A 12931-nucleotide genomic window follows, 5' to 3' on the forward strand; every position below is an offset into this window, starting at 1 on the left:
ATTTACATAAGAATCCTTTGTGTGAAAGTGCCAGTAGGTGCTTTGATTAGAGCACAGTCTGGAGTGTTTCTGCACCATCTCTCGTGTCCACCACACCCTTGCAATCAGACGCTTGTCTGCTTCATATGTTAAAAGGCTCCAATCAACGACCTGATGGGAGCAACATTAAAGGTCCTCCTATATGAATGAAAGTGGCAGCAGCGGTAGACGATGTGGCTTTACGGCTCTGGGTTAGTTAATGAGTAATTATCAGGTAAAAAAAAAAAGTCCTGCGGTGTCGGAGCGACATGCTTTTACTCAACAGACGCATGCTGTTGGGGATGGGGCGATTGAGTAGCCTTTTTTTTTTTTTTTTTCCTCAAATTCACTTTTAACTCAAATAAAAACGCTACAGCTGGAAACGCATCTACACCTACAATTTGAAGTGAACAATCACGAAAAAGCTGAACAGTTATCTTTTTGTTTTGGTCTTCTTTAGTTTGTGTAAATTTTACTTGTTCACGCCCCCAAATAACCATTTAGTCTGATGTTTTCTCTCCTCAGCCAGAACATTGAAAAATAACTTCACAAATGTTTCAATTCTTGTCCTCAGTTATTGTCATTATTGAGTATTTTTTTGTTCATTTCATCTCAGAAAGCCTCAGTGCGATTATGTTTTTGTTTCCAAAGTTTTTACAAAAACAGCAAAATTAAACTGAAATACATATTTGATCTTCAGAAAACACACACAGCCCAACAGCAGTGCAAAACAATTAACTCAACAAATCTATAACATCAGAATGTATTTTTCAGTAAGCTGATGTTCAGATTGTACCAACTCTAGTCCAGCAAACATACATGCAATTTTTATCTTCAGTGCTTGTCTATCTTCAGAAACTGTTCATAAATGAAAGTCCAAAACAGGAATATAATTTGCAAATATAAAGTCACTAAAACCCCCCAACAAAATTTATAAAATGACTCTTTACACAGTTTCTCTCCTTCGAACCAGTGACACATCAGCTAAACACTTCTATTCACGTCAGACATTCTTCTGCTACTAGTCTTTCCATCACCACGCCTAAACCTGTTTTACATACATGGTTCCCTGTGGTCATGGGTGTTAACTTATGGCTTCACAGGTCGAAATGAAACCAGATCAAGCCATTACATGCTTTAAAGAACAATGAAGCTAATGCCCATGATCAATGGAAACTTGTAACTAAGATTAGCCTCCAAAGAACTGGATTTAAGTCGTCTTAAAAATTATTTTGTGCCACTTTTCTACTGAATTCTATTCTACTTGTCGTGTGCATATTTCTACAATATTTCTACAATTTTATATTCTTACTCGGTTTAAACATTTCTACAACTTTGTATTTCTCCTCATTTTATTTACATTTCCACAACTTTATATTTCTGCAAGTGTGCAATATTTCTACAAATTTACATTTCTGCTCTGCTAAATTTCGGGTAAGTATTGAACAATTTACGCCACTCCTTTTTTAATATTCATTTAGTTTTACAGGATGATATTATTTCACATTAAAGTATCCAAAAACGTATCAAGTTATTACGAGCTCCACCTCCGCCCATTTCTTTCAAAGTAATATAGTAGTAATGAATGCAGCAAGTTATTTTGATTTTCCAAGTGGATATATTTTTTTAAATGAACCTTGAATACATGGTCTTTATTCGTAATTGACACTCTTTTACCGGTCACGTTGCTACTTTTACTTAGGTGAAGAAGCTGAATGCATCCTGCTCTTAAAGGCAGCTTGTGTTTACATTGGGGGAGGTCATAGTTCACTCACCATTACTGTGGAATGTACTGTCCAGCTAAAGGCAAAATGATAATGAGCTCATTTTATTCTAATGCTAGTAATATTAGTAAAAAAAAAATAGTAATAATAAACAATAAAGTGTATGTTTTCAACTTTTACGCATTTTTTTTTTTTTTTTTTTTTTTTTTTTTTTGAATGTGGAGAATTGAAAGGGTCCAGGAGGGGGGTTGGGGAGGCTGGTTGGGCTCCTCGTACTGTTGGTGGCCCATTTATCATATCTCCGCCCCTCCACTCTTTCTGCTCCCATGAGGGCGGCTCTTTAAATTGCCCCAAAACTCCTCCTGGCTGGCGCCTTTTTCCCTTTATCTGGAGGAGACAAGACACGTGCTATTTATAGGACGACGCTGGAATAAGCTCCTCATCCTGCTGGTAAATCAAAAATTAAAAACCTTACTTCCTTCTTTAAAAAAAAAAAAAAAACAAATTTATAACTGTGCTTTTAAAGCTGCATGCGCTGGGATTTTAAAGGGGGCGGGCTGTGTGTTGTCTGACGAATAAAAGCTGTAGCCTATAGATCGGTGCAAGGCTTTTTAACCGGGTTCAACCAGCCAGGCTTAAAGGAAACAATTTACACCCAGAGCTCCTAACCGAGTGATAAAGGTGAGTGCAAGGCGAGGCGACGGGGGGAGCGGGAGAAAGTTTGCATGCTCGGGTAAGCCAGGGCCGATTTTGGTGCATTTTTACAGAGCCGGAGCTCCGGCGGGAGGAGGCTGCACGCTGTCGGACGTGAAGCCGTCTTTTGTTGCTCCGGCTCGGGCTGTCGCTGTAGCTAACGAACCCAGCCACCCCGGCTCGCCTGCACTTCCCCGAGCCATTAGAGCGGGGGGAAAAAAAGAAAAACGCACATGCAGGCGAGCGTATTTATTTATTTATTTTTCCGTATACACAAAAAAGCTTGCAAATTCACCCGAGCACACGCCAGCTATTGTGTGTGTCCGCAGATATCTCCGGCGTGCAGCCATGCCTGTGAGATATTTTCATGCGCAGGCCACAACAACTACAGGCAGACGGGGCCTCTCGACATGGTCGGTGCGGGAAGGGAGCGCCGGGTTCAGTCGTCTTTCTGCAGGTTTGCGCGGCCTCCGACCGCCTACTCGGTCTGAGCACTATCATGCGAGCCGGGTTGGTGTCAGCCTCTTGTTTTGTGTGTCCCACTCGGCCGTGTAATGGAGCGCGGTCGGGACAAAAATAGACCTGGAAATAAGCGCGGATTAATTGAGTTTAAACGCGTTACCGGTGTGCGGTTAGGCCGGTCATTTTTGGTGTGCTGTTGCGGTCAGTGGGTTTAGTAGTCCGGGGTTTTCTGTCCTCTCTCTCTCTCCCCCTCTCTCTCCCTCTCTCTGTGTGTGTGTATGTGTGTGTATGTGTTGAACTCGACGCCTCGTCTTGCAGCAAACACAGACCGATGTGATTTATTCCTCAGGTCCGAAGAGCTACGCAAACATGAGCGACAAGGGGACAGTGTCACCGAAAGAGAAGGAGGCAACAGAGAAGAGAGGGCGTGGAAGACCCCGTAAGACGCCCCAGGTAAAGACCTCTGACGTAAGTGGAGTTTCTTTTTCATTTGTTTGGAAAGTGTGCATGTAATATACATTTGCATGCGTGTAAGCGTGGACAAGAGCCCACGTAGTAAGAGGAGATAGGTAAACAAACCCTCGGCTCACATCTGTTGCAGCTGATGCTCAGGTAGATATTGGTGCAGGTGAGGTGCACATGCATATCCATGTCTCCGCTGCTCCACTGAGCCCTCGGTGAATCCAGATATGACTGCAGCATGCCCCCCTCCCCTCCCCCTCCGTGACCATTTGCCCACTGCTTATCAGTGTAAGCGTAGAAGTCTACAACAAACTTCCTGAATGTCTCACCGGTTTGTAAGCAACCCGTAACCCAACACCTTTAAACCGGTTTTAACCCCCCCCCCCACCCCTCACGACCCACCTCTGCTCCCCGTGTAATGGATGACATAGCTGAGTCGAAGCGCACAGTGGCTCGTATATCCGTCACTCAGCCGGCTGTGTTTTACTATTGAATTGCTCGGTTGCTATGAGCTGCGGTTGTAAACATGTTAGAAATGTAACAGGAGACGAGTCAGCCATGACATAGCTCGCAACCACAGAGCAAGATAACCGGCCCCACTCTGAATTTACCTTTCTTTCTGGAGCTGATGGTAATCCCCCGAATGTTTACTCGCAGATCCCTTTTAACACACCACAGGGCTCCTCGGCAGATCTCGGACGTTTCGGTCGTTTTATGAAGCAATGTTTGAAATAGCGTGGCAACCTGTGGCTTTGGCCACCTGTCAGCCTTCATAAGTACATGCCAGTTGCACTGACCTTGAAAGGTGAACTTTCTGTCTTGCACGTTGAAATGTATCCACGCCCGTGATTGGGACGGCCTCCTGCTATAATGTGGCCCCTCAAGTGTTTTGTCACACCAGATGTTTTACAGTATCCTAACTTTATCTTGATTTTGATTGCCAGGAACCAAGTGGGTCCCCCACTCCAAAGAGGCCCAGAGGACGGCCGAAGGGTAGCAAAAACAAGACAACCGGCAAGGCCAAAGTAAGTCGACGCAGTCTGCAGACACGCACACGGTCGCGACTAGCGAAACCTTGGGTCTTGCGGCGACACGCGCGGCTCCCCGTCTTCTCTTGCAGCCGCTTCCTTTTTTTGAAACCCAGATTCCTTTTTGGTTGATGAACATTTTAACGGTAGCTAACCTCATCCTCTTAAAAGGATGTCCTGTTGTGATATATTTGTTGGCTGCAGTTTTGCTGCTTCCGCCTCCTGGTGTTAGAAATAGCCCCGGCGAGGGCTTCCCATTGTAGAGACCTTGGTTCACTGCCTTACTTCTTTTTGAGTGATGCTCACCCTGTACTTCCTGTCCTCCAGCTTCCTGCAGCTTGTCATGCATAGTGCGGTGCAGGTGCAGAGGCCGCAAGACTGTTTCCAAGCTGACACTAAGCACCCCTCCGCCCCCACCTAGCACACAGCCCTAGTTCTTCTCTGCCTGTCGTCTCCATAGCAACATCTGATTTTTTTTTTTTCCCTCGCCCCAACCCTCCAGCTCCCCGTGCGCTCTGTCTTCACTGCTTTGTATGGGAAAGGGAGCGAGAGAGAGGGAGCGTAAGACTCGCATGCATGTATTGATATAGGTTTAGCAACGAGGACCGAGCTGCAGAGGGTTTGTGTCTCCGCTTAGTTTCACCAGCTGTCTCTGCGCCTCAGACCAGGTGGCCAGCGAACTGGAGTGCCCTGTGTGCAGTTCCTGTCGGCCTTCCAGATAATAGCCAATGAACCCAATGCCCCCTTTCCATCTGTCTCATTGCAGAAGTACTGCTGCCATCTAAAGGCAGCGACAGGCAAAGCTCTGGAAATATAGATTGTTTATACCAAAGGGGTTTTTTTTTGCACTAAACCCCATCCAAAATGTCTTGGCCGGAGCCGGGCGGTTCAACAGGTCACCGAGCACGAAGATCACTGCAAAATATGAGAGCCCACTGACATCCCCGTTGACCGTGTGCTGTTTTCTTTCGCAGAAGGCAACAACAACCCCATCTGCAGGGGGAAAACGCAGGGGAAGACCTAGGAAGGAGGTAAGAGCCTTGGACAAACAGTGTAACTTCAGTGCTCGCATTTGTTAAACCAGCTCTACCCCAATTAAATTATCACTGGTATGACTGTCTGCAGGGTGAAATTGCATTTTCCTAATTCTCTTGCCTGCGTCCCTTCCTCTCGGACGACTCACTCTTACTCACCAGCTATTTTGATTCATTCAAGGAAAAGTCTTTACCTGGCCCGTTAAAACGCTAACTTCTTCCATAAGAGTTTTAAACCCGACATTGATGCAGAATGTTTTCTTTTTTTTTTTTTTCATGACTTGCCAGACTTTATACGACCAGTCAAAAAAAGCATGTGTAATCTAGGAAGAAATTGCGGTCTTGTAGTAACACTCGGTCATGTGCATGAGTGGTTAGGGCGTACTCTAAAAGAAGTCTGGATTGCATTAGTCACAGAAAGGAATGACCCCAAATTACCCTCCTAACTACCCCTCTCATTTTTATGAATGAACATCCTGGGCAGTAGTGAGTGAGGGGAGGAAAGAGCAAAAAGCTGGATGCCTCATTGTGACTCACCCTCTGTTATGAATCACCGTTCACTACAGATGGCTCACCCGTCCCTTGGGTGTTCTTCGTGCCACAGTAGTTTATCAGAGATTTATAATAACATTTATTTTTTTCGTGTCGGTACTTGGTGTTATTAAAAGTAAAAAAGCCAGTCAAGTTGAGGCATGAATCACAGGCAGCTATTGTTGCCGAACGGTGATGGCGCTTATGAGGCATTTTCCTCGTGGGCGTAGCAGAGGATTGGCTTTTTTTTTTTTTTTTAATTTTATTTTTCTGTCGCAGGAGAAGGAAGAAAAGGCGTCCCAGGAATCATCTGAGGAAGAGGAGGAGGAAGAAGAGGAGGACCAGTAATTCACAACGCATGCTACCTCACTCAACATACTGACTTACTGTTAACCAGAACTGGGCTGTATCCAACACCAGTGCCACCACATGACCACTGTTCACGACAAAGCCCCCCTCTGCCAAAGGAGGGTTATTACAGTACATATATCATGCAACAGCACTGGATAGAACGATGGACTTGCTCAAGCATAGATCTAAGAATTACACGAAAGGCAACAGCCCCTTTCTCTACATGTCATGTTATCACAAGTCTTTTATACTGGACAAAAGGTTGTGCTCCGAGGAGCCTGGACGTTTCTGTTTTTCCCCCCTAAAGGTGGTTCGTAGGACATTTTCCTCTGCTTACTGTTACTTATTTGTTGTACCTGCATCTGAGATGGTAGGGCATATAGACTTTTTTTTTTCTCCATGTTTTGTACTGGACAAAGGTGAATTTTACCTAAACTTGCTGTTTTTTTTGGTTCTTTTTGTTTTGTTTTTTCGTGTGTTCGTGTGAAGTGGTTAACCTATCCTTTGCATCGTATTATAGATGGAGTTGAGCTTCAGCGTTTAGGATGAAAATAGGTGACTGATGGTAGATACGTCTTTTCCATGTCTAATCTGCGTAACTGATACCCTCCCCTCTGATTAGAGCAGAACCATCTTTAACCCACCCCCCACCCCCTTCCTGTAGGACAGTGTAGATTTAGAGATGCTTCTGAAACTTTCTTCTCAGTCCTCGGCGTGCAGCGGGGAGATGTAAAGTGTATCGTTCGTCATCAGATATGTCTGATCAGACTTTACTGTTTTTGTTCCTTCGGGTTACATACCATTTTTAAAAAAGAAAAAAAAAACAAACATGTGTGCTGCTTATCATATTATAATAAAACTCAATTCTTTTTTTTTGGTATAATGTGTGTTTTTAAGGATAGGGTTGGCAGAGTTCTAGGCAGAACGTCATCAGTGTCGTTTCTTCAGGGAGCTTTTACAAATGCTGTTACATTGCCGTCTTTGTCTTCACATGGTCCTCGGTTTTCCAAGCGCTCGCTCAATCACTCGTAAAGGCAAACTGCAATTGGTCAAACAAGGAGTTTGATTGTAACAGAGGATAGTTGGTGGCACTACTATCCAACTGGGCTGTACGTATTTTCATTCCATCTAGCGCGCACTGCTTCACCTAGCTTGGTCCTTCTGTCATCACTTAGTACCGTAGTAAACTTTTCTTAGTCTTTTGAAGATGTGTGTTGTATGCTACAGAGAAAACAAAACGTTTGTGTGCAAGTGTCAGGGAACCTGCGGTCACAGTCCACTTAACTGGGTTTTTTCCACACACCTAAGCTGCTACAACCTCAGTTATGAAACCCGGAAAACTGCAAACAGGCGATACAAGGCCTGGAATTTCATACCTCACTTAACGGCTTACTTTACCATATAACTGCATTTAACTGGTTTTTCTGTTTTTAAAATGTAACCTCTGGCATGGGTTGGAAAGATGTTGTTACAAAGTTTGTGTATTTTTTTTTTTTTTTTTTTATCTGACTGTAATAAGGTATCTAAGATGTCAAGTGTGTGATTGTGTGTGCACACGCAATGCGTCTTGGCTCGTTCATAACCGCAGCTTGCAGACAGGTTGTTTTAAATGTGTGAAGCAAGTCAGGGAGACCTGTCAGCTTGACGACTGTGTTCGCTGACTGTGGTAGTTTAGCAGGTGTGTTTTTATCCTTTTTAAAGAAAAATTCTTTCTGGTGCACTGAAATGTTGGTTCAGATTTTCATGGACAAATGTTTGTGTGTTAGACTGGGCGCTCTCTTCACTGTTCTAACGGCTAATGTGTGTCCGGCGCTGTCCGCACGCAGCGGCCCTCGTCATACTCATACAACGGTCACTTCATGTCCTTTTCAACTACTCTCAACAGTATCATGTCATCTTACATTGCAGCATCCGTTGATTTATAAACTGTAAACTCAATAGGATGGGATCATTCTTTTTATGTACACCGTATATAAATGTACAATGTCTATATTTCTATGGTGCCCTACAACAATTTGTATCAGAAATGAAATGGTCAATAAAGAGAATTTTCTTTGTCATGCTTTCGTCATTTGTGCTCTATTTGTCTGAGCAGCAAAAACCTCTTAACATCTTGATCAATTGCAGTGCAAAGACAAAAGTTACATTACTTTATTTACAACTGCTTTACCCAGTCTGTCTCAAAGCAACAATAGCACATCAGCCTGAAAGGAAAACTTCATTACAGTGCTTCATTACATCAGTAGTTCTTAGATGTTGGGTGTCACCTGAAATGAGAGCTTTCCATTGCAAGTTCACCCTGTGTTTCAGTGCAAATTAATCATCTCGATCAAACATTCACACGATTTTAAGATGAGGAAATAAGGAAATGACTGGAGCAGCGAGGAACTGATGTCTTTCGGTCCAAAACGGACCATAAAACATCAATGACTCGGCTCCAACTCGAGCACCTCTAGATGTCATACCTGATAACACCTCGTGAGCATTAGTTGCTCTTTACAATATATTATCTGAACTGAGTAACGTTCCACTTCAAGGACAAGCTAAACAGTTCACGGTTTACATTCATGAATGCAAGGCAAATTAAGGACAGGAGGAGGTTATAGTTCTCGAAGGGAAAAAAAGCGTAAGGCTTCCTGAGTGCTTGATACAGTCAGACCTATGGCATTCATCGCAACAGATTCTTCAGTTGGAGGTAAATTTGTTGGTGCCATGCCTCGAAGACAGGACATATTTCGGGCACTAGTCACAGCTCATTTTGCGGATGAGAGGAGACTGATGTTATTCCATATCAGGCTTTTCATGCCATTGATAGGAGTCATAGGATTTGGCTAAACTACAAAAAGATGTGGATCACCGGGCAGCAAGTTGAATCAAAACCAAACAAGGCCTTTCAACCCTCTGACTCATACAGAAACCGAAATCAAATTTACCAGACTCCGCCTGATAAAGTTTAACTTTATCAATTAAAGTCTTGTTGAAGCCATACTTGTTTCGAATGCGCTGCAAACTACTACTACACAACAACCAATCAAGGCAATGATCACAAACACTCTTTACAGCAGGGCGTCTTGATTTTAAACTAGTCCAGGACATTCATACTCTTACCACACTGAACACAGCCCTGAAATTAGTCAGTACAAATGCCTACTGCAACCCACAGGAACAGCTTGCCACACGTCGCCCCCACAACAACATTAAGAATGTAAACACCACAGTAAACCTTACAGCAGCCTTTATCTTCCACCTTCCTGAACTGTGATCGTGTCAAAATATGTTTGAATAAATAATCTCATATAAATAGGATGCTATGCTAGGATAGGCACACAGGATTGGCATCAGAACTTCAGTAAGTAATCAGTCAGTCTGCCCATAACACAGGAAATAGAAAAATGCTTGTTGTTGCGGATGTACTCAGAGATAGACGAGGGCAAAAAGTATTGTTGCATGATTTGAAAACGTGACTGATCTCTCTGGTTGAAGGTTGTCTCCACAAGCCAAAATGTTCTGCGTCAGGGTCTACTACCATCATGCATTGACGTCTTTGGTCAGAAGAGGGCGTCGCTGCTGATAACTTCTGGCCCAACCTTGAACAATCTGAAGACATACAACACAGTGAGAACACTTTAGTTTAGTGCAGTCATTAATGAAACTTGATTTGTGTGGGGGGAAAAAAACACATACAATGAGACTTTTGGTTGGATATTCTGTGACTTATCCACCATAACAGGATTTTCAGAAAAGTCCAGATATACCCATTACCCACTATGGCTTATTGTGGCTAAACACATTAAAAGGACTAAGTGACTTAGTGTTTTGGGGGAGATTTAGCTGAACTGACCCTTTAAGGTCACATTCAACTGTTCATCTCATCTTCTGACACTGCTTGTCCTCACTAGGATATTCCATAGTTCAATTCAATTCAAATTTATTCCAATTATTCATAAAGGAGAAGTTAAAATTAATGACCATCGTTACACGTAGTCAACATTGCCACCTGGTGTTTCTCAGGACTCAGTGCATACATTTAGAATTAAATATTGATGTCTCAAGTCAGCATATGGCAGATTGGAGAGGGCTGGAAGAAATGCATGTAATGAGAAGAAAGAGTTCTCAGAGAGGTTTATGAATAAACCATTAAGTCCAAGAGCTGTGTCCAGGTACAGTGATGCCGGGAATATACTCTTAAATTAAGAATTAAATCATGTTTGAATTAAATTGTATACCTTTGTAAAGCTGAAATATATTTATTTAATATTTAAGTTATTTTGTTTAATGTTTCTCTTTCATTTGTATGTGAAATTTTTGTGAAAATTAGGCCTGTAGTAAAGAAAATGGAGCAGCCATAACCGACGATAGCAACTCTTTTAGGCCATATATTTATAAATCTGGCCTAGTTTTTGTACTCTGATTTGAAGAGCCTCTTTTTGTTTTTAAGAGACTGTGTGTAGAAGGAAAGAATTTAAAATATTTGACCACCTAAATGACACAGAAACAAGCCGTTGGCTGCCATCGTGAGACATGTGATGCTCGTAAATTAAATGAGTGTTGAAACCTTTTGAGCTATAACACTATATGCTAAATATAATGCTGCATGGTTCCATGCAGAAGAGGAAGTGACCAACCCAGTGAGGAACTACTATGCTCGAAAGGTAAATGTTGCAACCAAGGGCAACCACACAGTTAAACATTACTGAGTGAGAGTACAAGTTAACAGAGGACATGTCTTCCCGCTGTCTTTTCAGGAAAATGCGGTCTGTCATCCTTTACAATAACACACCGTCCCTTGGTAGCAGTATAGCCTCCTAACTTTAAGTTAAAGTGTCTTTAGTCCATCTCACCCTTGTGTCCTCTTCCTTCCACAACATCTCTTGTTCGGCTTCATTAAGCTCCTCCGAGGGATCGTACGTGTAAACCGGTAACAGCTGATGACGGAGTCTGTCGATTCTGAGGGGCGACATAAACGATGTCACTGATTAAACCAACACACTGACACAGTAAAGCAATGCAATCAACTTTATGAGCATGTCACAAGAGCACTGTGCCAGGAATCAGTACTGGTCTCACCTTCTTTTCCGTCGAATATACATAATCTGGAACACACAAAATGGGAAGACACATGTTGTGTATAGGTAGAGAGGCAGAATTAAAGGGTGCATCTGCTGTCTTTGCGCAACCACTTACCACAGCTGCAGCAATTCCAATAATGGTTATGAGGAAAAACGGCACCAACACATAGCTCACTGCCACATCCCCATCTATGCTGGGAGGGGGCTGAGTAGTACTATTCATGGTAAATGTTAGAGAAGGGGGGGGGGGGACACAGAGGGCTGCTTGTGCAGGGCCTTTACAAGCAGCAAACCCCCTCCCTGTGGCAGATACTGTGCAGCGGATCCCTCCTGAAGCTGCCCCCTTGTTGTTTACGCCTCATCCTCGTCGTTCATGTGACTCCCACATGGTTCCAGTGTCCTCTCTAATCAGCGAGAAATCTGACGAAACACATAGGGTAAAGAATTTGCACACAGTTAGCAGCATTACAACGCAGCAAGACTGCATTGTGACAGACACGGTATTTACGCAAAGATAAACGAACAAGTCGCTGTGATGAACTGGCGGAGAGGTTTAAACGTTAAAAGAAGTGAATTCGCCACATTACACAGGGGTTAATGTCCTGTTAGCGAGCCATTTCCTTTTTTTTCCCTGCTGTGGTCAGTTGGGTTGCCAACATGCAAAGGTTTTGTCCACAACTGCGCCAGCCACCCACAATAAAATCTAACTTAATGGCCGCCGTTTATTAACTTTAGTATTTAGCAGCTCTGCTCGGACCTAACGGTGTAAAAACAGCAGCACCAGCGACCACGAGCCGCAGCGATGCACAAACTACACTGAAGGCAGCTCTCCTCACCAAGGTTACGGTCATTTCTACCGAACGACGCCATTACCATTTTATCAATACATATTTTTTAATAATTCGGCGTAAATTCTGACTTACTGTGCAAAATGCAAAGCCTGTGAGGACGTTATGTTGTGGTTTCACAGCAGCTTAACTTCCGCCAGCAGTGACGGCAGCACTTCCGGTGTGAGTTCTTCAAAATATAACTCAAAACCGTGGACCTAAAATACGAAAAACAAGACCCCCGTTATCTGTCAGCAACGCAGTCTTGTGTATTGAGACACAGTTTTGGTATGTTGATTGTCTGACTTGCAAAGTAATTTCTGTCTGGTGTGTTTTATTTACAGCTTATTTTATTTTGTAGACTTTTGGTATATCTAGTATATGGTGAGTGTGTAGACAGTTTTCCTTTTAAAAATAATGAAAATAATATTTTGTTTCTTCTCCCGTTTCCACTTTTCAATTTTTGTTATATCTAACAATATGCAAAAATAACATGTAATAATAATAATTAATGTCTGGTATGGTACGTTTTATTTACATTTTATTACACATACAAAGGTCAAATATTTGCATAGTTTCAGCTTCTCCTTTTTCATTGCAACTTCATTCTCTAGTCTCTCTCTCTGAAGCATGATCCTGGTGTTGTACAGACCAAGACCATAACAGGCTTCCACATAAGTTGTGATGGGAGAATTATAATCGTGTGTTAAACTCAGATTTAATGTAAAGGTG

General features: G+C 42.8%; 2 protein-coding genes across 5 annotated transcripts; one reads left to right on the forward strand and one right to left on the reverse strand.

Annotated features, from left to right (window-relative positions):
* Nucleotides 1-2031: 2031 nt before the first annotated feature.
* On the forward strand, nucleotides 2032-8363 carry hmga1a (high mobility group AT-hook 1a). Of its 4 annotated transcripts, none has more exons than XM_047584121.1 (5): nucleotides 2032-2192; nucleotides 3247-3350; nucleotides 4304-4384; nucleotides 5362-5418; nucleotides 6232-8363. In XM_047584121.1, the coding sequence occupies exons 2-5, from the start codon at nucleotides 3267-3269 to the stop codon at nucleotides 6298-6300; spliced, it is 291 nt and encodes a 96-aa protein (XP_047440077.1). In that variant the 5' UTR covers nucleotides 2032-2192; nucleotides 3247-3266; the 3' UTR covers nucleotides 6301-8363. The 4 variants fall into 4 exon arrangements, with proteins under 4 accessions (XP_047440077.1, XP_047440060.1, XP_047440088.1 ...); XM_047584104.1 differs by having other exon boundaries at nucleotides 2034-2192; nucleotides 3247-3365; XM_047584132.1 differs by lacking the exon at nucleotides 2032-2192 and adding an exon at nucleotides 2226-2423.
* Nucleotides 6744-12415, reverse strand: smim29 (small integral membrane protein 29). The gene is made up of 5 exons (XM_047584091.1): nucleotides 12296-12415; nucleotides 11488-11792; nucleotides 11371-11396; nucleotides 11145-11250; nucleotides 6744-9900 (listed from the first exon to the last, which is right to left on the reverse strand). Exons 2-5 carry the CDS (start codon nucleotides 11593-11595, stop codon nucleotides 9832-9834), a joined length of 309 nt encoding a protein of 102 aa, XP_047440047.1. The 5' UTR covers nucleotides 11596-11792; nucleotides 12296-12415; the 3' UTR covers nucleotides 6744-9831.
* Nucleotides 12416-12931: the final 516 nt, after the last annotated feature.

The sequence above is a fragment of the Mugil cephalus genome, chromosome 1, assembly GCF_022458985.1.
Source record: "Mugil cephalus isolate CIBA_MC_2020 chromosome 1, CIBA_Mcephalus_1.1, whole genome shotgun sequence".
Taxonomy (NCBI): Eukaryota; Metazoa; Chordata; class Actinopteri; order Mugiliformes; family Mugilidae; genus Mugil; species Mugil cephalus.